The sequence below is a fragment of a genome, unplaced genomic scaffold (assembly GCF_019419815.1).
Source record: "Pyrus x bretschneideri cultivar Hongxiangsu unplaced genomic scaffold, Pyrus_bretschneideri_v1 Contig15, whole genome shotgun sequence".
NCBI lineage: Eukaryota > Viridiplantae > Streptophyta > Magnoliopsida > Rosales > Rosaceae > Pyrus > Pyrus x bretschneideri.
The window spans coordinates 1,375,314-1,400,589 of record NW_025999446.1 but is presented as its reverse complement, the minus strand read 5'-3'; the positions used below and the strand labels follow the sequence as shown (position 1 = coordinate 1,400,589).

The window sequence follows — 25,276 nt, the reverse complement described above, 5'->3', positions numbered from 1 at the left end:
ATTTAAGGGCTTAAAGAAAGTGCTTGCATATAATATATTGCAGACTAGTGCATCCAAATCTACTTGAGTAGTGCTTTAAGAAACATTAGAATATTGTAACATAATTGTTTGAATAGACACTTTTCAATAGAGTATTTTAGTTTATCTAACTTCACTGGAACGCAATATTTCGCTTTCTGTTTCTATATTCAAGTTCGAATTCTTACCTTAGTTTATAAAATAAGTTAAAACTTATTTGTAAGTGTTTTTAAATTTATTGAAAGCTCTTTTAGTGAAGTTATTTTTAGAGTCTAAAAGAACTTAAAGTATTTCATGCAAGAGAACCAATTATGTACTACTTGCAAGTAGCACTTCAAGGTTTTTTTTTCATGATTTGCTTACATTGTTACTAAAAACTTATTCCAAAAACACTTTTATTAAAACAACTTTCAATAATTTTAAAAGCACTTTTTAACGAGTGATTTTCAGGTATAATGCATTTAGTAATATAATAGTAATAATACTATAAGTAGTGCATTAAAATCGTTTTTCTTATTTGAGAGGTGGTGAGCTGGACAGAAAAGGGCAGCTGAGCTGAGCCGTGCTGCACCACCCAATGCATCGGACAAAACCTCCCTGCCTTTCCCATTTTGGTCAAATCTCAAAAAAATAAAAGCTGAAAAAATTAATCAACAAAATAAAAAATTAAAATTAAAATTAAAAGAAGCAAAAAAAGTTTGAAAAGTCTGAGACTCTGAGATTGGAAGAAGGAGCGTAAAGATGGATCCAATCCGTGTGTGACGAGACGACGACGAGGTAGCCTCCACTCATCTCTCTCCTCTCTTCCTCCCCCGCTATTTTTCTCTTCCCTCTATTTTTAACTCCGATTTCTTTGCTGCTATTTTTTGCTAATTTTAATCCTTTTTTGTGGTTTTTTTTTGCCTTAATTTCCAGCCACCTTTAATTTCCGAAACTCCATTCCCACTTTCCTTTCAATCGCTTCTCGTTATTCCGGTATGTTCATCTCCCTCTCTCTTTCCTTTTGTTTTTCAGTTAATTTTTGGTTGAAAGTTCGAGTTTTCGTTGATTTTTTTTTGCTCTGATACACTTGTTCTTGCAAATTCTCTGTTTTAATTCACTGTTTTGGATTGGAATTTGGATTTTGTTTGGATATTATGTGGAATTTATGATTTAAGTGAGTATTTGCAGTTCCTGTTGTGATTTCTATATGAAGCTTGAAGCTTGCTGTTTAATTGTTCTTATTGTTCCTTGTATGCCTGGAAGCTGTTTGAATTTTATTTTATTTTTAAATTTATTTATTTTTCTGAGAATTTCGATTATTGAAAGTCCGTACATCCCCCAGAAAATAAAGGATATCATTAGTTTCTTACTATTTTTACTACAATTTCATAGTACATGAATTATTGAGCTAAAAGAATGCAATTCTGATGAAATAATGCAAAGAGATTTGATCATAAGGTTCTACCTGTTAGAAGCTATAATTTTGTTGGCTTTTATGCATTGGTGAAACTGAAGATCGATTCATGATTGGTTGATTCGTCGTATACTTTTTCGTCCTTGTTTTGTTGATCTGATTTCTTTTACTCGGATTGTAGATTTTGCGCGTTGCATTCCTTCCCATACCTTCTTGGAATGGAGGTTGTGAAAACTGCAGAAGTAATGCCTCCCACAGAATCTTCTTCGTCCTCCAACCATGATCAACAATCCGCTGGGGATGCACCTGTGAATACAGAAAAGCACGACAACGTTGAAAGTAACAGTCATTTGTCAACGACGGACAACCCTAAATTAGAAACTACACAAAGTTCTTCTGACGGAGGCCCCTCTCTTGAACAAAATCAATCACTTCCAACAGATAATCCGGCTTCTAGCTCATCAACGATAGAGAATGGTAAATTACCAACTGCGGAACATGCTTCAAATAGCACATCTCCAGAACAAAATCAACTTCTTCCAACAGATACTGCACCCTCAATCATTATGGTCAATCAAACAGAGAAGGATACTCAAGATGCTCCGTTGGAAGATTCAGGTCCCAAAAGTGTCGATAATGCTTCAAATAGCACATCTCAGGAACAAAATCATCCAACAGATACTCCAGCCTCAGCCTCAGTAAGTACAGTCAATAAAACAGAGACAGATGTTCAGGGTCCTAAAAATGTGGACAATGTGCAACCCACAACACGTTCTCTTCCCAATATAAAGGTTACCAGAAATGCTGTTAAAAAAACTGAATCCGTTTATTCTCCTAAGAGTGCTAAGCTGGCATATGTGAACAATGTAATCTCATCACCCAGTACAAAGTTTGCTAGCTTCTCTGCGAGAAGATCGGTAGCCACTGATTCCCCTAAGAGTGCTAAGAACAGAGGTCTTATTGATACAACTGCTCCGTTTGAATCAGTTAAAGAAGCTGTTTCCAAATTTGGAGGAATTGTTGATTGGAAAGCCCATAGAATCCAAACTGTGGAGGTAAATTTTCTCGAGTTTTTCTGTTTTATTAGCTATTTATTGACTTGGTGTTAGAGTTCACAATTCCTTTCCTTAGAATCCGTAATGGTGTTTTATTTGATTTTTTTACGGAACTCTCTTCTAAGCGTTAAATTGAAACCAAAAAATTGTACCTAAGTTTTCCAAAACAAACTGTAATTTCTTCTTTGGCTGTGCAGAGACGAAAAATTGTGGAGCAAGAACTTGAGCAAGCACAGGAGGAGATTCCTGAGTATAGGAAACAATCTGAGGCTGCCGAAAAAGCAAAGGTTCAAGTATTGAAGGAGCTAGACAGCACTAAGAGACTCGTAGAAGAATTGAAACTCAACCTGGAGAGAGCACAAACTGAAGAACAACAGGCAAAACAAGACTCCGAACTTGCCAAACTAAGGGTGGAAGAAATGGAGCAAGGTATTGCGGATGAGGCTAGTGTTGCAGCCAAGGCACAGCTTGAGGTCGCCAAGGCGAGGCATACAGCTGCAGTGACAGAGCTGAAATCGGTTAAAGAGGAGCTGGAAGCGCTGCACAAGGAATATGCTTCTTTAGTGACAGAGAAAGATACAGCTATTAAAAAAGCTGAAGAGGCTGTCTCTGCATCCAAGGAAGTCGAGAAAACAGTGGAAGAACTGACTATTGAGCTGATTGCCATGAAGGAGTCATTAGAGGCTGCGCATGCCGCTCATTTGGAAGCGGAGGAACATAGGATCGGAGCAGTCATGGCCAAGGAACAAGATTCACTTCATTGGGAGAAAGAGTTAAAGCAGGCAGAAGAGGAGATTCAGAAACTTCACCACCAAATTATGTCGGCTAAGGATCTCAAGTCAAAACTAGACACGGCCTCGGCCTTGCTACTTGATTTGAAATCTGAATTAGATGCATATATGGAATCAAAGTTAAAGGTGGAAAGTGATGGAGGACAATTGAAAGATGGGCTACAGGAACCAGAGAAGAAAACTCATACCGATATACAAGTTGCAGTTGCTTCTGCAAAGAAGGAGCTGGAGGAAGTGAAGCTCAACGTAGAGAAAGCAATTGCTGAAGTAAATATCTTAAAGGTGGCTGCCACATCATTAAAATTGGAACTTGAAAGTGAGAAATCAGCTCTCACCACCATTACGCAGAGAGAAGGAATGGCATCAGTGGCCGTTGCATCTCTTGAAGCTGACCTGGAGAAGACTAGGTCGGAAATAGCTCTAGTTCAGATGAAGGAGAAAGAAGCCAGAGAGAAGATGGTGGAGCTACCCAAAGAATTACAGCAAGCAGCACAAGAGGCTGACCAGGCAAAGGTACTTGCTGAAATGGCTGGTGAAGAGCTGCGCAAGGCAAGGGAAGAAGCAGAGCAAGTAAAGGCTGGAGCACGTACTGTGGAAAGTAGATTACTCGCAGCACAAAAGGAAATAGAGGCCGCTAGGGCCTCCGAGAAGTTGGCGTTAGCAGCAATTAAAGCTTTGCAAGAAAGTGAACAAGCTAGAAGCACCAACGATACTGATTCACCAACTGGGGTAACACTTTCTGTAGCGGAGTATTATGAGCTCAGCAAACGGGCCCATGATGCAGAAGAACAGGCGAACACGAGAGTTGCAGCTGCAAATTCCCAAATCGAGGTGGCCAAGGAGTCTGAGCTCAAAAGCTTGGAAAAGTTGGAAGAAGTGAATCGGGAAATGGCTGCAAGAAAAGAAGCACTCAAGGTTGCAATGGAAAAGGCTGAGAAGGCCAAGGAAGGCAAGTTGGGTGTTGAGCAGGAGCTGAGAAAGTGGAGGGCCGAACATGAGCAACGGCGAAAGCTTGGTGAACCTGTTCAGGCAGCAGTAACTCCCACTAAGAGCCCGAGGGCTAGTTTTGAGGGTAGGAAAGAATCTAAGAACTTTGACCGGGCAGCTGATTCTGAAGCACCTGAGCAATATTCATCAAGCCCCAAGTACGGACTTGGAAGCCCCATCGAAGCCAGTCCATCACCCACAGAAGTCAAGCAGGGAAAGAAGAAAAAGAAGTCGTTCTTTCCACGGATTTTTATGTTCCTGGCCAGAAGAAGGGCGCATCAAAACAAGGCAAACAACTCTTGATTGAAACCAGAACATGTCTGTTGTGATTTTTTACCTCCTTTACAAGGTTGTTTCTCTCAGAGTGACCGTAAATGGCAGATTGATCTGACTGATGTGTACTCGAGTGTACATGACGATACTGGTAAATTGTTTGTTGTATGATAAGATTGGATGATAGTTTTGCTCACTGTAAGGATGTTTTTGGAGCAAAGGTTACTATTGAGAAGGAAGAATAAGAGAAATTCAGTATTATGTTGGTTCGCGTTTGCTGTAATGAAAGAATTTGGGTTTGAACTTTTCATGAGCTACTTATAGTTGAAATTCGTTATTTTTTTGCATTCATTCATAGTTTCAATGATGTTTTATTGATCCGAAAACAAGGGCACTAATCAAATGACTGCGGGAGCTGGTCTCTCGAGCGTGTTCGGTCCGTTTTCTGAGCAAGATCGGTAATATCACCATGATACGGACTCCAAGTTCTTAATGCCAGACATGAGGTGTTATCATCAATCTCCCTTCCTATCTACAAATACCGCAAAAAGATAACTTATGACTTTGCGGATAAAGGATGAAGAATGTTCAGAAAGCAAGGCTATTCTCGATGCAGCAAGCAGACTTCAAAGAGATTTCACCGGGCAGGAGACAGTTGCAAGCAAAACAATGATCTTTGCAACTATCTGGGCTGAAGAGAAGCCAGAGTAATAGCATCTCTCTTCAACTTGATAGGAATTAGATATGATCGGAAGTACACCGTTGAAAATTTCTTCCTCGCCTGGCTCAATGCAATTAAGTTTAAGCAATTGAATTTGTTTCAGAACTAAGTAAAACAAGAATGTGAAAGAAACTAAGGCAGTGTTAGGTAAATTTGAAGGGATTGCCCAAGTAATCTCTTATTTATGTTGCAACAAACAAATAAAAGCCGAACGAAACATAACGAGACGTCTCAACTTCGTATGATTCAGCAAGGGCAACAGAACCATCGAACAATAAATTTTCATTCAAGTGAAAATAACCCTTCTAATAGGACGTACAAGAAAACAAGACATGTAAAACAATGCATCAAACAATTTCAGGTATAGAGACTCCTCAAATTTCATATATGAAGCATTATTCCAACAGAAGGTAAACAAATGACCGGAGCTACAAAATTTAAGGATACATTGGTGTTTATATGATTTCGAATGAGATCAAATAACAACAGGAGGATGTGAACTTTTCTCTTTTCCCAACACTTTGGGACACAGTAAACGCAAAAGTTTCAATTACCGTAGTACTACGCGCAGGCCAAACAAGGGATCTTGGTGAAAGTGAAACTTATCACAGAACCTCATGAGCCTTGTTGTAGTACCTGTTGATGTATGCAGCCTTGACACGAGATATGTCAGGAGTATCGGGTGTTTGCACGGGGTAGAACTTGTAATACCTCAAATTCTCAAATGCTGCTTTGGTTTCCGTACTCATTTTTTCAAATGCTTCTTTGCGGGCCTCCTTCTTCTCTCGGTTTTCTTTCTTTTGTTGACGCACCTTCTCCTTGACAAACTCCATGAAGGCATCCTTCTGATCTGCAGATAGTTCCTCCTCTTTTATCCGCTCGTCAGCAAACTCCTCAACTTCATCAAACTGCCAATCAAACACACAGTAAACCGGTGGATTTGGTTCTTGTGGAAAAAGTATGTCGACCTCGGTGCTCAGCTCAAGCTCCTCTTCCTTGATCGGCATTAGATAAGGCAAGCAGTAATCAAATTTCTTTAGACGGTCAATCTTCATGTGTTTCAAAGCAGCCCTTCTCTGAGTGCATCCCAACACGAATATTTGATGAGAATTTCGACTATATTCAACAACTTGGCTGTCTCTCTTGTCACAAGGAATATATGGAATCCAGTCCATTTTCATCTGTTTCATTGGAACAATTTCTTCAGTTTCTCTCTGAACCGACTTAATCCCAATTTTGTCAGAAGGCGGGCAAGGTGATACAACAGCCACCACAATGGGTATGTAAATAATTTTCAAATCACCCTTATAAGGGACTTGTTGAGGCTCCGTACCACTGAAGAGATACACTTTGTTGTTCCCAAGATCGTGCAGCTTGCCCCCCTCTTCAAATGCTTGTTCAAGATTTGAGAAATCCCACTTGAATTGGTACACCTTGTCCAAGTGATCCCACTCAGTCCCAACAGGGAAGGCAGCCTTCCAGAGATCTTCCAATTGGCGGGGCTCCTCAAAGTACTCAGGCTCGGATTGGGGGTGGGAGGCTGTGACCCGCTTCGACAGAGTGGCAGCCTTGCTCGATTGTTCTTTGTGGTTGTCCACCTTGGTCGAATTTTCCTTGTTTTCTTCCCTCTGGCTGGCCTTCCTCTTAGCTCCTCTCGCCATTGTATTCTGCAAAACACCCAAAGAAAAATACAAATCGAAAATCAGGGCTTCGGGCCTAGGGTTAGGCTTTGTACTTTTAATAACACAGTTCAATGGATAGACACACATAGTTCTTCTGCCATTTCGAAAAATAATTTCCTGTGCACAATAATATGAATCAAGGATTTAACTTTAAACTTTTATAATTGTACGTCTAATCGAAGATCAAATTTATAAAAGAAACCCAAAGAGCAGTTCCTCATTTCAAGCGAAAGATCCAAATTTCAAACCAAATCAAACCTAATATAAAATCATAAAACCCAAAGAGCAGTTCATCGTCCCAGAATTCATTGACGGGTATAAAAAACCCTATGAAAAATCAAAATCCAAAACCCAGAAAAACCCAAATCAAATGCCCCTGTAAAACCCTAAAAAGCCAAATCAAAACCAATAAAAATTCAAAATTTCTGCAAAATATTAGCGTATCGAACAGAAATTTCTTACCCGAAGAGTCTTTCGTGGCTTCGAGGACTGAAAAGTGCAACACAATCTGGGTTTTTTGAAAATTGGAAACAAAATCGCAGCAGGGGGCTCCTTGTTAGGCAAAAGTGAGAACCTTCGCCTCCTCTCATTGCTTATAAACTCCAACACATCGCACCGTTTCACTTTATTACATCTGAACCGTTATTTTAATCCCACGGCTGAGATTTGAACATCTACTTTTCTACTCCCGCTTGGAAAGGTTAGGTGCGTCGTACCAACGCGACGCGAAGTCCGCCCGTGTCATGTTCGGGTCCCACTTAACGTGGGTCAAGATTATACAGGTTAAGGATAGTGGGCCGATATAATGGAAAGCCGATGTAAATTTCGGCCCAATCGTTCTCACAAAAAACTTACAATTCAAACAATTAAGAGCATTTATATTAAACGTTTGTTTTACCGATACTGTCTCAACTTCACAGTCTATACTATGTGTTTATTTTATGACAAAAGATTTTGGTGGTATTAAGAGTGAAACTCGCACATATAAATTATGCATTATTTTGTTATATCTCCGATGTGAGACTCTATTCTCTAACATTTTCACACTTGTACATGACTCGTACATGTATATAAAATTACAATAAAATTTAGAATTAGACTCAGAATAACAAACTTAACCACAATGGTATTTCTACGAGTTTTTTCTCTCTACGTGGCTGACATTGACATGTGAACCCATCCACCAAGATAATTTCATAATTTGTACATTTTTCCTAGGAGGGTAGATGCAAATAAAAGTTTGGGGTCAAGCATTTTTTGAAGAATAAGCTTAGTGTATATGTAATCAATTGTGTATAATTATGAATGTATCTCATTCATCATGTGACCAGTCAGTGACATGAACAACTGACATAAATCCACATATGATGATGGCACTACAACCATTCAACATTGCTACATTGCCACATACAACACTGTTAGAAACCTTTGGATGGATTCTTTCACTAAACCGAAAATCCGATGACAAAGACAAAAACCATATACATACTTGGATTTACATTTTAAGAAGCAGAATTTGCAAGAATCTGAACAATTTGTACCGTTCTTAATCTCTTTAGCTTCCACTCATGAGCATTCTTGATCTCCTTTGCCAGACTAAAAGGATTCAGCATCAAACCTTTGGGATATCTGATAATCATACACTCAGTGTTATTAATTAACGAGTCGTAATATAAGTAGACGGTAATGTTGACATTTTGTGGGACGTAGTGTGTAGTATAAACTATGAAATACCCGTATTATAATATGAGTAGATTGGTAATACTATGTGATGGTGTGACTATTACTAGGCAATCAACTAAAGATGGGATTCCAAGGCAAAGAAGATTGCCCAGGTTCTAAACCTTCAAATGCAGATTCTAATCCAAAGAATGATCCATCTTGGGCTTGAGATCCAGGAGTTTTGAAATCCATGCATCTTTTAGTTTCAACAAATCTATAAGCACGGCAGTAAAGGGAAAAATGATCAACGTGCTGAAATATGGATGGACGAGGCGAAAATTAACAAATCTCATGATACAATGAAAGAAAAACTTTTAAAAGATCAACAAATCAGATCATTTAAATTCTTTTTAGAATTTTCTAATGAGTCCACAGAAAGAAAAGAAAAAAAAAGCAGAATACCATGTTGCTCTTACATCTGTGAGAAGAATTCCTGCAACTCCAAGGATTGCAAAGCGAGCATGAACCAGCTCTGCCTGCACATACAACCTAAAGCTTTCCGTCCTCCCCGAGCCCAAGTGGGTCAAACCCGAAATCCCCGGCCAAGCTATTGAAGAGGGACAAAGAGCGAAACTAAATAGGGGAAAAAGCAAGATAAATGAGATCGATTTGAACCAGCTTCTTGAGGGACTTACCTTCGGCCAAGGTAGGCTGGTGGGTCAAGCCCAGGGAGCCATGTAGGGCGCACTTGTGCTTGAGCTACGTGTCGGGAAAAACCTCGAGCTGTTGGTTTGCCATGCCCGACACCAAATGAGGGCTTCAATATCTTCTTATTACAAAGGATAACGGACATGGATGCACAAGGAAACCTCTCGACCACTTGGACATAACGTTAAAAATCCCAGGTCATTTAAAAGAAGCGGAAAATGTTGAAATATATGGAAGAGGGAAAAGAAAATTAACTTAAACCATGCTTCAATAAGAATTACAACACTAATATTGCTGGAAATCATTAGATTACCATTGAAATTCCTTCAGAACGTGATTACAATTCAACATAGTTCATTAACGACACGACCTAGCTTAAAGAGCACACCCTAATTAAATAAAAAATGCAAGTTAAGTTCTTGACAGAAAATTAGAAAGTGCGATGCAGCTAAGACAGCTGAACGTAGATTCTCACATCTCCGAGTACAATTGTCTACTAGTACTGGATATGCTGAAGGAGCTGACTTTGAGAGGGGTTGCAATCACAAGTGGAGCCTCAGGTGAGTCGGTAACTGCAAATTTGTCATGCATGAAGCGACTGTCGACAATGGAGTCGTCCTTAGGGACTATCTTGTAGCAGTAGCAGCTCTTCAAGCCCTGCTGATTGCGGTAGCACTCATGCGAGCCATCCTTCACCTGTTGAAAGTTCCAAACCACACTAAATTTGCCCACAGTAGCAACCAGATGACGCTCCTGCTTCCCATTCTCTGTGACCTGAACAATAATGTAAAACAAGATTATCATAAGCTTATACCAAAAGAAATCACAAGGCCAGAAAAAATATACTGATTTCAGAGTTAATAAATGACCTAGACATTTTCGATTCATAGACAATGCTCCGACCAACCAAAATCGGTACTACCATCAAGGTACCGATATCCTCCAAACTCAAATTCATATGTAAGAACAGACTTTTGTTCTCGAAGCGAAATCAGCATTCAAAATCTAAAAGTTACTTGGAAGAGAGGGGGAAAAGCCAGACAAAGTAGCTTTATACATGACAACCCCACTATTAAAACCTTCTAAGGAAAACCAATCCATTCACCATCTCTTGGGGAATGAATCACTAAAACATAGGCCTGATTTGGTACTGAGATGATTCTGAAAAAAGCTAGTATCAAAAAAAGCTGGGAGCTGTTTTTGTGTTTGGTAAACATTAGCTTCAGCTTTTTTTCACAGTTTTAGGTGAAAAAAAGCCAAAAACAAGAAACTGCAAAACCCAACTTTGAAAAACCAACCTTTTTTCACATCTGTTTTACATAAAAATTTACCAAACACTATAATATTGTTTTTTTTTTTTAAAGCACTTTTACAAAAAAATTTACCAAACACTCTGCTGTTTTATTTCAGAACTGCTTATTCTCACATCACAGCAAAAGCAACTTTTTTTCAAAGCAAAGCAATACCAAACCAGCCCATAATTTGAATCGAAAACTATTTCGACTTTCAGATCTGAAGTGGACAGCGCATGCGTGCCCATACAATTTAGGAAAAAGAATGGCAAAAAGGAGGGAGAGCTAAATAAAAGAAAAAACAGTCCAACCATTTATTATACTGCAGGATGGTAGATTCACATGTCAGGTTCTATTCTTGCCTTGAATTTAACAAACCAGGTTCAAGAAAGGCCACTAAATCATGCACATTATAGCAGATGGCGACACAAATTTTCATCACCACGAACAAAAGGAAGAAGCAGCTTAATGTTGCAGAATCCCACCAAATAACAGAAAAATATTTCTAACCAACTGGCTGAAAATACACACTTACCCACGAAAACTGAGCGTTACGAAACTTGTTATTTGTGCCCGCCAGATGTGAATCCAGGGGAATCAGCTTCAGCAGTCTTGGAGCTGAAATTCTATTTCCCATACGCCCACTAAAACCAGTCTTTGTCTTGCCATCCTTATCAGTAAATATTGTGCAGATGAGGATTAAATAAGTGTCGGTTGTGCCCAAAATCCACTTCCCATCAAAAGTAACATCCACATGAGTGATAGGTGAACCAAGGCCTGGAAAAGCAGTTTTCGCCTGCCTCATCGAATTGATTGAATACAACCTGATCTTCCCATCAAGCGACCCAACAGCAATTGAGCCATCTCCAGTGCTAGCAAAGCACTGAAAGTTAGTCCCTCTTGAGAACTGATGCCCTTGGTTCCAATTGAGAACAGGTCCACTAGAAGCCGCAAGGTCCTGAACCATTCCTTTCCTATCACGCATATCCCACCGGCAAAGCCTGTTGTCATCCAGACCCAAGAATGTTGATCCTGAGGGGTCCAACTGCGCTCCCTTACTGTCATTTGTGATATCCCTCATTGTAATGTCAGCCCCATCTTTCTCAAACTTCCACTCAGTAACAACCTTCCCGGTTTCAATATCAAGCTGATGGAGCCCTGTGGTGTGAGGCTTCCCCTCATTCATCGGACTCATAAGGAGCATGTTAGTCTCGGCCTTCATCAGCAGAGCCTTCCTAGGCGTTGACCGTGCCAAATTTGAACCCCCTCCATAGCTCCCATCATCAAAATTCACATAAACGCCTTTACCATGTATTCCATGAGAGAAATTCTTAACTACCTGAATGCCAGAGTTCCCCACCAAGAAACTATTGTCCAATGCACCCAATGCCAAGCTCTGTATACCGCCATCGTGGGCCTCCTCAAACTCCTCTCTCAAATTCTGATTTGCCCTCACTGGTGTTGCCGAGCCAGGGCTCTTCAACAAACTATCCTCCGCATCTTCCCACACCGAATCATCTGCCATTTCGGGCTTCGCCCACCCAACAAAATCTTTCCCATAAACCTTCACCCTGTTCTCCTCAGTGGCCTCATACCCATAAGTGTTCTCAAACAAACAGTCATTGTACTTAATCACAAAAGCCCTATACTCCTCATCACCGAAAAACTTAATTGCCCACACACCTCTGGCAAAGAAATCGACACGTCGCTGATCGGCGAAAGTGAGTAATTGCATCTCGGCCGATACCTTAGCCCTAACTTTAGCCCCAACCCTCAAAACCCAACAACCCTCCTCATCAAATTCCTCTTCTTCCTCTACCTCCTCGTCATTATCAACCTCCATTCGAGATGTCTTGATAAAATTGTAAGAAGTGAGTTTTTCGGAAGTTACCCATTTCGCCTTGGGGGTGTTCCCACCAATGTGAAGGTAGAGCTTTACCGGATTCTTCAGATTCGGGTTCTTGGAAGAAGACCCGTATTTGAGACTCAAAGCCTTGAGCTTGGCGTCCACATTGTCTAACTCCGCCGACGACGGCGTTTTGGGTCTCCGCTCGGCGGATCTCTGGCGGTGGTCGGCTTCAGTTTCCTCCACATCCTCATAGCTCTCCTGCTCATCGCTCTCTTCCTCGTCGGGGTCGGAGAGCTCGAGGTGTTCGCGGCTGTGAGCTCCGCCCATTTATTGTATGAAGATTTGGGAAATGGTGGGTGAAAGATGAGAGCTTTTGGGAGTCTTGAGAGTGTGAGATGGTGTTTTGGGGATGAAAAGTTCAAATTTCAAATTTGGGAGAGTTTATGCGGTTTTTTATTAGGGTTTCTCAAAGTGGAAAGTCAAGCGAGAATAGGCGATTGGGCCTGGGTCGGGTCGGTTCAGTGGAGCCGGGTTAAGTCATGAAATTTTCGTGGCATTTTACAAAAATTGTTAGTTAATTATGCAAATACCAAATACAAAAGAACTTAAAACTAAAACATTCTAGAAATTTATGGTGATACCAAAAATCAGGTCTGGGGATGATTATATAAACAGAATCTGCTAAGAATTTGTATTCAAACCAGGTTTACTCAAGTACAAACTTTCATTCATCTCATTAACACTCAATCTTAAACAACTATTCCCTTGATATCAATGACGGAGTCAGGTTTTCTTGTAAGAAGGGGTCACTCACAAATGTTAAGGTGATGCTATTCACACATCAATTTTTACCTCTCATGTACATCTCTCAATTTTTAACAATTGAACAAGAGTGTATAGGAGGTAAAAAGATATGTGAATAACATTACCCCAAATATTTAAAAATAAATCTAAACAGATAGTCTACAAAAGTGCAAACAAAAACAAAATATAATATGATACAAGTCTAAAATAAGAAATTCTTCGACAATTTTACCAATTCACAATGATCCTAATTGTACTCGACGAATTTTCATTTCTTGAAACCGTACCATGATATTCTCATCTAAACTATTTAAAATATCTTTATCAATATAACCAATCAAACAATTATTCATCCACAAATCATCCATTCCATTTTATAGGTTGCTCTTTACAATATAGCAAAAATACTCCTCAAGTTTACAAACCTAAAACAAATTTGATAATCAATTAAAAAATTGCAATTGATTAATTTAACAAAAAAAAAATCATAATTTAAACAAATAATTTGAAAGAGAGATGAGAGAGTAAAATACAAATATTAATTAGCGTAATATTAGTGTAAAAATTGGGATGCGAAAAGATTTGTTGGGACTTGGGAGGTGGAATTCGGAAGGCTGCACTAGAGAACAAGTAGGCTAAAAATAGAGGGAGAAGCACGATATAGTAGTATTTCTCTTTATTTGTAAACGAAAGGTTTTAGGTTCGATTCTTACGCAAATGCGAATATGAACCACATTATTCTGGCTAACTTATTGTAAGGTTTAGCTCACTCTTCCATCCCCTTAGTGTAATTCCTTATCAAAACTAAGAATATGTGACCTTTCTTGATCACGGGGTGAGAGAACATTAAATAGTATTACAAAGCTAACTTCGTAGTTTAAAAAAGAAAGTGTGCTCTCCTTCTTATTCAAGTTTGAATTTGTACTTAGAATTTAGATTAAATTATTCAGAATATTGCTTGAAGAATAAAAAAAATTAACATGTTATTTTGCTTCATTTTTATCTTTTGAGTTTAAATATTTCTATTTGTAACAAGGTTACTAGAACCAAAGTATCAACATTATAGTTTGAACAAATTCAGACGAGTTGACTAAAACACACACACGAAGCTCGTAGTTCAATTAGTAAAGAACACTCAAAGTACTGAGCATCTTTGGAACACGAAGCTCGTAGTTCAATTAGAATTTGTAATTGCCGTCCACCTTATTCCTGGAGGAGAGGAAATGGCATCAGATTGGCCTTATTTATTCTAATACATTACAGAAATGAGAGTTTTAGTAGTTCAGTTTCTCTCCCACACAGCAAAGTCTTGTCCACTGGTGGCAACGTGGAAGTTCGACTTTGTGGGATCAAGGTCTCCAAGGTCCAACTTTGTACCAATCTTCATGATAATCTTGTCGTCAATGTTGGCCATATACAGGTTAGCCTCGGCAGCCAAGATACTCACACTGCTCTTGGAATTGATCCCATTCCTCGCCCTAATTGCAGTCAAGTTGCGTATAGGCTCCTTTGGCCACCCCCACTCAAAGAAGTGATCATAGAACTGAAACATCGAAAACAAAGAAGTTTTGTAAGTCGAATTCGGAGTAAATGTTCTCTTACTAGACCTATGTTATCAAATTGTGAAACTGAATTACATATTCAAAAAAGAATCAAACTAATATTGATTCAGGTTGACAATCTAGTAACGTAATTATAGACTACTTGCGCTATATTAGACAACATGACAAAAGAACCCTTCCTAATTCAATAAGATGACGCCTAGGCCTGGCTATTTGATGTTAAAGAACGAATGAATATGTTGTCAAACTGTGATCTAGATCACAGAATTATAGAAAAGTCAATCTAATTGGCGATCCAAATCCCACTCTACAACAAATGTATGCTACTTAAGTTGTTAGATAATTTGACAAAAGAACATTTTCCTATCGAGCCCGATGTTGATTACTTACTATGCTTGGGGTCCCAGGATGGGTGAGAATGTAAGCGTATCCAAGCAGGACTTGATCAGATGGGAAAGGCAAGAGTTTTTGAGACCAAGTGTCATGATTGTCGATAAACGTCACAGCACTTTCTGGCTTGATCCCAATCAACCCTGGTGGTTTGCCATTTGAATCCTTCAACCTCCATAGCTCACCCACCACAGCAACATCCATAATATACTTGGTTGTCATATCAAACGCCGTGACAACACCCCCAGCTGCCTGAATCCAACTAGCTATTTCATTCCTATGTGCATCTTGGTTCTGTTCGAGTTTACCGTCCTGCCCTTTCGCAATGTTCCAACGCCAGTACTCGGCAACTGCGAATTCTGGTGAAGTTCTATCCATGTAGAGCTTGGTGAAGCTAGAGCCGTATCCAATGGCATAATCAAACCTCCACCCGTCGAACCCTATTTCGTTTTTCAACCAGTTCATCCAATCAGACAACTCACTTTGAAGCTTAGGGTTTGTGTGGTCCACGTCAGCTGTGTATGGAAAGTTGTCTCCGGTGTCTGGGTTGCCAGTGCCGAAAGGATGGTCATTGTCATCCCTGCAAATCAAGGAGGCATTGAAGTCAAGACGTCCGTCCGCCGTTCCGCCTTCGAAGATGCTCCATATTCCGTTCTCATCTTGTTTGACAGCTGCTCTGTGGTTTATCACAATGTCTGCTATGGCTTTGATTCCCTTCTCATGCATGGCAGCAATTAGGGACTTCAATTCATCCTTATTTCCATAGCTCGAAGCATCGAGATCGTATAGCCTTCCGGGGTAGTATCCTGAAATGTTGAGTAATAGTAACGAATCATTATCTTGTCAGACGGTAAATTCGAATTATTGATCAATATAACTCTTTCCAGAAGGCGCATTCCTGATTCGCAGTCTGGCAAGAGAACATTACTGATTACTCGAGAATATTAAACAAACAAACGAGATTATACAGAGATAGTGATAGGCTTGTAGCAAGTACATACCCTCAGTTCCATTAGCGTGAGAAGGAGGAGGAAGCCAGACATGGGTGATGCCAGAGTCAGCAAGTTCAGGAATGGAGGTCTTGAGTGTGTTGTACCATCCTCCTTTCTTACTTGAATCCCAGTTGAACCCCTATATCATATTCAAAGACATAACCAAGCCCTTGGATCAAAATTCAGAACACGCATACATAACGAGTAATGTGTATCTATAAAAGAGAAGCATGTATAGCTTCGTTACCTGAAATAACACGGCGGGGGCTGCAAAGGAGGGCAAGAGAGAAGTGCAGAGGCAAATGCAGAAGAAAAGGAGGAAGTTCATGGTGCCTTGGTCTTACAGTTTTATCTGTAAAGGGAAGCTAGACACTTGACTTGGTGTGCCTTTATACTCGTATATGTCGTTGAATTTTCTTCACCAAAAGTCAGATTTTGAAATTAAACAGCCAAGACTGGCGGAGGTTGAAACTCCAGCTGGATAACCAGTTTGTACGACAAGATATACTTGAGAAAATTCAAAGCATCATGCCGTGTGTTGGGCTAGCAAACGGCAGACTCGGCCGAATGCGATCAGTTTTTTCAAAAAGTTAGGCAGCATCCATCAAATTAATATGTTAGGCAGCATCCATCAAATTGATTGGCAATCATATACTCTGAACTTCCTTGAACCAAAACCATTTTTCTTTATGGACAAGCGCAAGTTGATCAATGCTGGGACTATCATGTGACGCGAGAGATGGAGTGAAGGTGATCAATGACCGATTACACCCAAGATTTTGCCTCATCGGGTTCAGCCCCGGTGAACATCATAATATTGAACTGTTTCACTTGTTTTTGGTTGAAATGAACTGTTACACTTTCTTTTTCATTTGTTCGTGAGGCAATTTTGGCTCACCCCAGTTTATTTCTGCCCATTGTATTGGATAAATGCAAGGAAAATCAAATGACGAAAATAAACATGGATGTGTATAAGCCGAAAAAGGGTGTGCAGAGTTCATTTCCCTTTCAGCTTATCATTGATTTGACTGATTTATGCTGTTTTGCAGCCAAATCAAACTCTTAAAGCCAAGAGTAGCATTCTTCACATGGCAATGCATTACTGGATAGGAGATGCCATATAGCGGTGAATCCGTTTCATGTAAGTCATTCTCCCCGAAACCACCCAACTCCCAAATATCCAACCCAGCAACACTAAACATAACAGAAGTAGACAGCAAATTTGCAGGCAATCACATGAAAAAGAAGAATTTATAAAAGCATCCTCAGAATCATATTCTAATTGGCAGCTTATTGCATTAAGTATGAAATGATTCATATATCCAAGAACACAAGCTTTCATTTAATTGACTTCTATTCCTCTCTTAGTGGAAAGCTAAAATTCCATCAGTTCAAAGTTTACTAGTATTTCATAAATCCATTAAATCAAGCAAGAAGAAGAAAGGGGGATTAAAGTCTGAGATCCCAAATCTCACATCTTGGCAGGCTTGGGGAAAATGTCGGGTGTGAATTTCGTGGCGGCACTCAGGCTGCCCTTGACCTTCATTGCCCCCCTCATGAAAGCGATTTGCGGGTTCATCTTCCCCAGGGCCACCTTCACGAAATCTTCATCCTTGAACGAGAAAGTCGCATCTGGCTTCCCTCCTTCATATGCCCCTGTAATTTCAGCTCACATTTTCAGAAAAGCTCCACATCTTTCATGCATAAAACAGAAATGTTAAGGGCCGTTTGGAATTGTTTTTCTAAAAATCCCAATTCTTCTCATAAGCGCTTTTGTTACAGAGATACCGATATTTTCGTTAAAATTGAAGTGTTTCTGGAAATCACTTAAAAGTGCTTCCCAGAAGCATCTTCCGAGTGACTCTTCGGAAAGCGGTTACATATGATCTAAACCCCACTTTTGAATTTTCTGCCAAACGCAGTCAAAAGCACTTTCTTTTAGATGCTTTTTTAGAAAAACACACCTAAATTTTTCTGTAAAAGTGCAATGAAAAGCAATTTTGACTGTCCCAAAACGCTTTTAACCCTTCCAGAAACAATCTCAACAGGCTCTAATAGATTAATTAACCAGGATACGGAGCAAAGCAAAATCAGGAACCCTAACCTTTCTTGACCTCGCCTTTCTTGAGATCAACAGTAAAAATCACCTCATCGAATCCAAGTTTCTGCGATTTCAACTCAGAAAGTCAAGGAAAAATTGGGGACTTAATTAGATCTAGATTAGATTTAGAGAATTCGAGGGAGGTCGGTGGGGTGGTGGGGGCCTACCTTGGGTGCGATGTTTATCTGATACACGAATCCAATTTTCTTGGTGATTTCTTTGCCGGCGTCGGTTTTCAGGTGCTCTTTCATCAGCTCCAGCAAGCTTTCCGACTTCAGCTCTGCACCGCTCGCCATTGCTGTTTCTTTCTCTCTCTCTGCAAGTATTGAGATGGAAAGGGCCTCGCAACTACGTCGTTTTTATCGATCCGATTCCCAGAGGGACTGGTGAGGTTGGTTTGAGAACTTAATTGGAATATGAGATCACGCGCGAACGAACCGCGCGCCTGAAGAGATCAGATTACGGACAAGGCACGCATTCCCATAACATTAGTTTCTGGTAGTTTGTAGTTGGTCGAGATGACGTCAGCAATTCGATATTTTCTTTACGGGAAATAGTTTTTAAGATTGAAATAACTCGTCATTTTGTTTTGTGAGATTAAAAATCGATATATTTGGTTGTTGAGTTTGTCTACCTTAATTATTTTGATTATTTTATAAAAAATTTCTATTAAATAAGAATCAAAATGACAACACTATCCTCAATATAATAAACAATAAGTCAAAATAATTTGACAAAATTTGAGGATATTTTTATCATCTTATCAGCATTTAACGGTGATTTTTTTACGGAAATGACTAAAATTATTAATTGTGGACAAATTTACAAACCAGTTTTATCAATTTTTAAATCTCAGTGATCAAAGTGTCAATCTCAAGATCATTTTAACTAAAAAGTCTTTTACAAAATGACGTTGCAACGGTATTAGCTGAAAGCCCATTGGGCCGAAATATAATCAGCCCATAACTGTTGTTAAGAAAATAGCCCATAACTGGAATTTGAAAGTTGGTTGGGAAATCAGACAGCTAGCCGATATGGTTAATGATGTCGTGTCGTCTTCTGATTGGCGGCATAAGTCAGAATTCAGATATGGCAAATGAGAACCTCAACAACCGCCGGAGGCAATCAGCTCCGAAAATACATGTTCCCATTGGCTAATGATGCACAGGCAGAGCATTCTTTACGGCAAGGCCAAAGCCTCATTCAACTTTGTCACAAAACCAAACACAAAACTCGGTTCAACGAGTCCCTCCCAAGTTAAATCACGTCTTCTGAGAACCAGAAATCCATCAACCATCATCAAAACTACGGCGCTGGAAGTTTCGGGATTCCGAGGCGCATTCGGGCACTTAAAGGCCCGAGTGGCGACGGGAAACCTAGGAGAATTGTCCGAAGAGGACGACGACGACGTGTGTCCCGTTGAATGTGTTAGAGAGTTTAGGACTGACGCGGAGTTCAGCAAAATTCTTGAAAGGGCTAGAGAAAGTGGTGCTCTAGTTGTCGTGGATTTTTATCGGACTTCGTGTGGGAGCTGCAAGTACATAGAGCAAGGGTTTGCAAAGTTGTGCAAGGGAGCTGGCGATGGAGAAGCTGCTGTTATCTTCTTAAAGCATAACGTCAGTATCATTTCGCCGTACAAACGCCATGAAATCGTTCATTCTGAGTTCAACTTTGCTTTATTAGCTCAATATGTAATTGTGGTAAACGATTTTTTTTCTTTCTAATTTCTGCAGGTAATTGATGAGTACGATGAACAATCCGAGGTTGCTGATCGACTTAGAATTAAGGTAACTTTCTCTGGATTGATTGATTTCACAGGAAACATTGCACACTAATCTTATATTGTTAGTTCGAATTAGTACTCACTTGTACACTGATATAACTGACTACAAACTTCTAGTAAAAATTTGAACTGAAACGACACCAAACTCTGATTTATAAGTGGATTATTATTTGTTTAATGCCCTCTTAGTTTATTTCTGAGAAAAAGTTTGTATTAAGTTCTATTTTAGTTTGATTCCGTACTTCGTACTGAAAATTTATAAGATTGAATGAAACGATGCAGACGGTGCCCCTCTTCCACTTCTATAAAGACGGAGTCCTCTTGGAAGCATTCCCTACCAGAGACAAAGAGAGGATCACTGCAGCCATTAGTAAATACACAACTCCAGCTTCTCAAGAAGTTTGAGCAAATCAATGAGTTTTTGTCTACAGACTTATGATATCTGTAAATAATGCAACAGCAATCATTCCACAGATATGTTGTATATACATGTTGTGACATGTTGATTTCCAATCATGTCACATTCTTGATTAGCTTCTCACACGAGCTCTTATTTTTCTTAAACAACAAATTGGTGCTCAAGTGTTCTTTGCTATTTTTGCACCTTGTGGTATATATATTATCAAAGCATTTGCTAGTGTTGTTACGCAAATTGAACGTGTGGAATGACATTCGATTTTCCATTCTAAAGGGCCAAGAAAATATTTTTTATTTTTGGGTGAATAAGAGAAGCAACAATACAGCAACCAAGAACCGTATACAAGCAACCAAACTACGCCAACGCAGCAGCAAAAAGGGAAAGAACAAGCACCAGAAGAAGGGAATGGATGAACAAGCAAACTATCTACCAACGGGGACATTTCATTTCCGCAAAATAGCATCGTTAGCAGAAAAATGAGCGATTTTCAGGGAACTCAAAACTTTAAATTTCTTAGATTGGTAATCTTGACTATTGTCTAAATAAAACGACCATAGCGTAACAGTAATCCCTCCTCTTATAGTGTACGTGTTGTATGGTATCTATAGTCGTGTCAATATCGTTGTCGATGACAACCTAATACACAAAATGTATCGACCTATTATCAGTAAAGGATCTGTCATTTATTAGATTAAAGACAGATGTCTTGCATGGAAAATCTCTATCTTATCAGTTCCATATAATATAAGGGGAGATAAGGAGATATATCAAATCTAAAATGATACATTTGCATTTGTTGGTCTAGGTAGCAATTTGAACCTTTATAAAATTGTGAAGTCCACTCTAATATAAAATATTATATCATCTTTATTATGTTTTCGAAGAAAAACATAAGCACCATTATAAATAAAATAATATTTAGTTTTGACATTGCCCTTAGTGCCTTCAAATCTATGAGGATTTGATTACTTAGTTGGATTGCTTTTCTCCTTCAATTCTTGCAATTTTGTGTCCATGCATATCACTTTAACATATCGGTTGGAGATGCTGGCAAAAAACACACAAATTATGAGGGTAAGTTAATTTGGGGAGGGTTGTGAGAGTTCAGCTCAGGCAAATTGTTTCCAAAATTTTGCTGGGAGTCCATGCAGAGGCACAGGAAATGGGCTATATTGAATCTCACTTTGGGAACCCACTACTTCCCACTTCAACTTGGTGACCAAATGGTGCATCATAACCAGCATTTCCAGCTTTGCAAGCTCGTTTCCCGGACAGGCATGCACTCCACTTCCAAATGGCATAAATGTATTTGGCTTTGGTGCAACCTAATTAATCATCAGAGTTTGATTAAAACATCAAGATGCATTAGTTGTTAATAATTATAGGAAGTAATATCTATCCTACTTTACATCAATGTACAGTAATATAGATTGTGTTTTAAGTGGTTCAGATTCACTCGCTATACTTTTTATATAAATTTAAAATTTTTATAACGCAAGCTCATAATTAAATTGTACAATTATCATTTACTGATGAATTCTAGACTTTTCTAACATCTTAGAAGTTCAGATATGGCGTGGTGAATGACTAAGAACAGAGAAAGAAACAGTAGTAGTCACCCTACCTCGAATCTAGAGAGATCGAATTTCTGAGGGTCGGCAAAAAATTCAGGATTGTGATGAATGTTCCTGAACAAAGGCATCACTTTCCAACCTTTTGGAATCAAGTACCCTGTCACATATTCCACCGTCAACCATACATAGTCTCTAGATTTATATTTTCTTATAGCAATTACATCTCATTTTCTAGTTAAAAAAATTAATGCACATATGCTCAAATCAAGAGATTATATTTGACCAAAACAAGTAGAGATTGTGTATGTGTATGTAGTAATCAATAATTAAAACTTAGTTTTTGTTTTCTTATTCAATAACTGTCGCACTTCGTCTTGAATATACATATCTTATAAGGAGCAATGCCATTCAAAAGGGACACGATGATACAAAAATGTATGACAAAATGTCATTAAAAAATTAGGGGCTTGATGATCGCATAGTAGGGAATCAATAGACTGAATGAATTGAATGAGAATCAATGGACATAAGTAATCAAATGTGTGAATATGAAGAAAAGAGTGTGCGGAAATCATTTCCCTAATATATAGTATATAAATTTCACCTCTATATAGATATAAACTTTCAAGAAAAAAATATTGTTTAGTTTATAGTCTTGTTAATACCTTTGTATTCCACATCAACCACAGCCTCTCTAAAAGCAAAAGATATAATGGTTGCCATTCTCAAACTCTCTAAAATAACCTGAGAAAGAAAGAAGATACGTAATTCCCTACAGGTAGCAACAAATTAAGTAAAATATATTCCATGCCTTGTATGATTGTATCGTATGAGCGCGCGCGCGCATATATATATATATATCATACCATGTGACTAACTGGCATGTTTCTAGTCTGTGCCCATCTCAATGGTTGCTGGCCTTCTTCATTTGCTTCACGAATAACCTTCTGCTCAGCCTACAATTTAGGCAAGTATAAATAAAAGTGCCATTTCTTTTATAGATAAAGAGACGGCAAATGGAGTGAAAGTGAATTGTTGTAGAGCCTAGGAAAAGAATCATGATGATATGGCTATAGCTGTATATTTGTGTCCATCGTTGAGCGATTTCTGGCTGCCGATGGAATGCGAGTTCAACAGTAATATACGTATGGAAATTTTCAAAATATTGATCAAACGTGGATCTTCACAATGATAAAACGGTGAAAAATTGCTTGCATGCCTGAAAACGACTGAAAGTATAATTGTTGGTGTGTGTTATAGTACCTTTACAGCCTCTAAAAGTTTGGGGTCATCGTGGAGGTACTTGACAATCCAGGTCATCACACTAGCTGTAGTGTCTTGAGCAGCAAAAAGCACCCCCAAAATGTTGTCAGTAATTTGGTCATCCGTTAAGACTTCACCCTTTTCATCTTTTGAGTTCAACATGCAACCCAAAAGATCTTTCCCAAGTAATATTTTCTCCCTCCTCTCACATATAATATCACCCAAAATTACTCTTAGTCTTTTCCTTGCCTACAAATAATCAAAACAATTAACGAACAATTAGTTTATCAAACACTTTATTTGGATTTAATCAGTAATTACATGTATTAACAAAAAGAAAATTACCAACAAAGCCTTTTTGTATGGTGTGCCCGGAATGTTTGTGGGGAATGAATTGTAGCCTCTGTCCACAATGGTGTAATTCCTCTTGAGCTCTTCTTTGTAATGTGCCTCCAAATTGCCAAAAATTGCAATTATACCAACCTCGAAAGATAACTACAATGATACAGTAAATTAAAAAATAAAAGTCAGTTGATTAATAAAACGGGCAAAGTCAAAGATTTTTTATTTAATTGTATTTTTCTTGTGTTTCGCATGCGACTATTGAGGAATAAATAATTTTGTGCAATTATTTACTGTTTTGCTTAAAAAACAGAAATAATGATTTTAGGTTAGGAAAGTCTCACTTTCTTCATTTCATGGAAGGTGTCGATGACTTGGCCAGTGGCCCAGGAGTATGTGGCAGAAACAGCTAAGCCTTCAATATGAGGCACCAAATTTCGAATAATATCAAGGGATAGAGATCCTTGAACTAATTTCCTCATCCGCATATGGTAATCTCCTTGGTGATAAAACAGTGCAGATGGACCAAGCAAACGCTCTTTGCTTTCGGGATACGTGGGCTTGAACAAGTGAGCTTGAGTCACCAACACAAACTTCGCGGCCTCAGGGCTCGCCAGCATGATACTTGGACATCCCAGAATATGCGTCTTGAAAATCTCTCCGTACCTGAACAAAGTACAAAGCATAGAAATGTTTAGAGTTCGATACCCTCCAATGTAAATAAAGAAAAAAAAAATATTTGACGAGGAAATCGGGCCAATTTGACTTACGTACCTTTTCTGTTTGGAAGAAAAGAAAGTATTTGGGTTTTGAGAATAGAGCTGAAGGGTCTCTCCTATATAAGGCCAACCTAATGAACCTGGAGGGAGCTGAGCCCTTTTCTGGGGTGCTTCTCCTCCTCTCTTGTCCCTTTTCATGAAAAATACAAATGACAAAAGGGTGCAGAGACAGATGAAAACGTAGGTCAAAATTGCATCCATCGATCTCTAAACACTAAACCCTAAGCCCGACCGCTTTCTCTCAATCTCTTTCTCCTTTTTAATGAGAATGTTATTTAGTTAGTGAGGTTTGTAGTAAAAAAATAGAGGAGTTGTATGCTTTGCTAATTTTGAGCGACTGGTAGAGAGGAAGGAGGAGGCAGTTTAACTTTATATAGAGCCAAAAGGTTGAAACAGAGAGCAGAGACAGACAAAATATATGGACAAGTGTCAATTGGAGATTAGGTCGGCAGGTGTATATGATAAATAATCCTACTCCATGGTAAATAAGGTACACAAAAATCCAGCAATAGCAACAAGATATCCATCACTTGTACGCACAATTTTCACCTTGCATGGTTAGTTTTGTTGTTCAAACCATTTTGCACCTTTCTACATTAAATTTTCTTACACCATACGAATCCCCTAGGATTTTCTTGTAATACGTTGTCACAAGCAATCTAGAAGGCTCAGTCCAATATAATTTATATAAATACTGATTAATGTTGGGGTTAAACCAGATTGTAAACTTGAATTGAATTATTAGAATATATATATATATATATATATATATGACATAGTAAAATTGAAGAATATAAGCATTACCAACTAAATTTCAAAATTGGTCTTATATAT

At 38.8% G+C, this 25,276-nt stretch overlaps 7 protein-coding genes across 8 annotated transcripts; 2 read left to right on the top strand and 5 right to left on the bottom strand.

Moving 5' to 3' along the window:
• The first annotated feature begins 624 nt into the window (after positions 1–624).
• LOC103940339 (protein WEAK CHLOROPLAST MOVEMENT UNDER BLUE LIGHT 1) lies at positions 625–4,871 on the top strand. Of its 2 annotated transcripts, none has more exons than XM_009350436.3 (4): positions 625–795; positions 934–993; positions 1,596–2,469; positions 2,667–4,871. In XM_009350436.3, exons 3-4 carry the CDS (start codon positions 1,633–1,635, stop codon positions 4,548–4,550), a joined length of 2,721 nt encoding a protein of 906 aa, XP_009348711.1. In that variant the 5' UTR covers positions 625–795; positions 934–993; positions 1,596–1,632; the 3' UTR covers positions 4,551–4,871. The 2 variants fall into 2 exon arrangements, with proteins under 2 accessions (XP_009348711.1, XP_009348712.1); XM_009350437.3 differs by having other exon boundaries at positions 1,589–2,469.
• A 725-nt stretch (positions 4,872–5,596) lies between these two features.
• LOC103940337 (protein HEAT INTOLERANT 4-like) lies at positions 5,597–7,543 on the bottom strand. The gene is made up of 2 exons (XM_009350432.3): positions 7,386–7,543; positions 5,597–6,908 (listed from the first exon to the last, which is right to left on the bottom strand). Exon 2 carries the CDS (start codon positions 6,900–6,902, stop codon positions 5,847–5,849), a length of 1,056 nt encoding a protein of 351 aa, XP_009348707.2. The 5' UTR covers positions 6,903–6,908; positions 7,386–7,543; the 3' UTR covers positions 5,597–5,846.
• Positions 7,544–9,584: 2,041 nt separating this feature from the next.
• Positions 9,585–12,883, bottom strand: LOC103940335 (protein CYPRO4-like). The gene is made up of 2 exons (XM_009350431.3): positions 11,121–12,883; positions 9,585–10,067 (listed from the first exon to the last, which is right to left on the bottom strand). The coding sequence occupies exons 1-2, from the start codon at positions 12,759–12,761 to the stop codon at positions 9,765–9,767; spliced, it is 1,944 nt and encodes a 647-aa protein (XP_009348706.2). The 5' UTR covers positions 12,762–12,883; the 3' UTR covers positions 9,585–9,764.
• Positions 12,884–14,324: 1,441 nt separating this feature from the next.
• On the bottom strand, positions 14,325–17,304 carry LOC103940334 (alpha-amylase). The gene is made up of 4 exons (XM_009350430.3): positions 16,430–17,304; positions 16,192–16,321; positions 15,191–15,996; positions 14,325–14,781 (listed from the first exon to the last, which is right to left on the bottom strand). Exons 1-4 carry the CDS (start codon positions 16,508–16,510, stop codon positions 14,521–14,523), a joined length of 1,278 nt encoding a protein of 425 aa, XP_009348705.2. The 5' UTR covers positions 16,511–17,304; the 3' UTR covers positions 14,325–14,520.
• A 152-nt stretch (positions 17,305–17,456) lies between these two features.
• On the bottom strand, positions 17,457–18,694 carry LOC103940333 (sterol carrier protein 2-like). Its single transcript, XM_009350429.3, has 3 exons — positions 18,451–18,694; positions 18,287–18,347; positions 17,457–17,838 (listed from the first exon to the last, which is right to left on the bottom strand). The coding sequence occupies exons 1-3, from the start codon at positions 18,577–18,579 to the stop codon at positions 17,654–17,656; spliced, it is 375 nt and encodes a 124-aa protein (XP_009348704.1). The 5' UTR covers positions 18,580–18,694; the 3' UTR covers positions 17,457–17,653.
• A 670-nt stretch (positions 18,695–19,364) lies between these two features.
• On the top strand, positions 19,365–20,749 carry LOC103940332 (thioredoxin-like 4, chloroplastic). Its single transcript, XM_009350427.3, has 3 exons — positions 19,365–19,899; positions 20,017–20,070; positions 20,349–20,749. The coding sequence occupies exons 1-3, from the start codon at positions 19,441–19,443 to the stop codon at positions 20,469–20,471; spliced, it is 636 nt and encodes a 211-aa protein (XP_009348702.2). The 5' UTR covers positions 19,365–19,440; the 3' UTR covers positions 20,472–20,749.
• A 584-nt stretch (positions 20,750–21,333) lies between these two features.
• LOC125475599 (abscisic acid 8'-hydroxylase CYP707A1-like) lies at positions 21,334–24,770 on the bottom strand. Its single transcript, XM_048580572.1, has 8 exons — positions 24,438–24,770; positions 24,008–24,329; positions 23,667–23,816; positions 23,322–23,570; positions 22,925–23,014; positions 22,724–22,802; positions 22,109–22,215; positions 21,334–21,809 (listed from the first exon to the last, which is right to left on the bottom strand). The coding sequence occupies exons 1-8, from the start codon at positions 24,641–24,643 to the stop codon at positions 21,594–21,596; spliced, it is 1,419 nt and encodes a 472-aa protein (XP_048436529.1). The 5' UTR covers positions 24,644–24,770; the 3' UTR covers positions 21,334–21,593.
• Between the last annotated feature and the right edge of the window lie 506 nt (positions 24,771–25,276).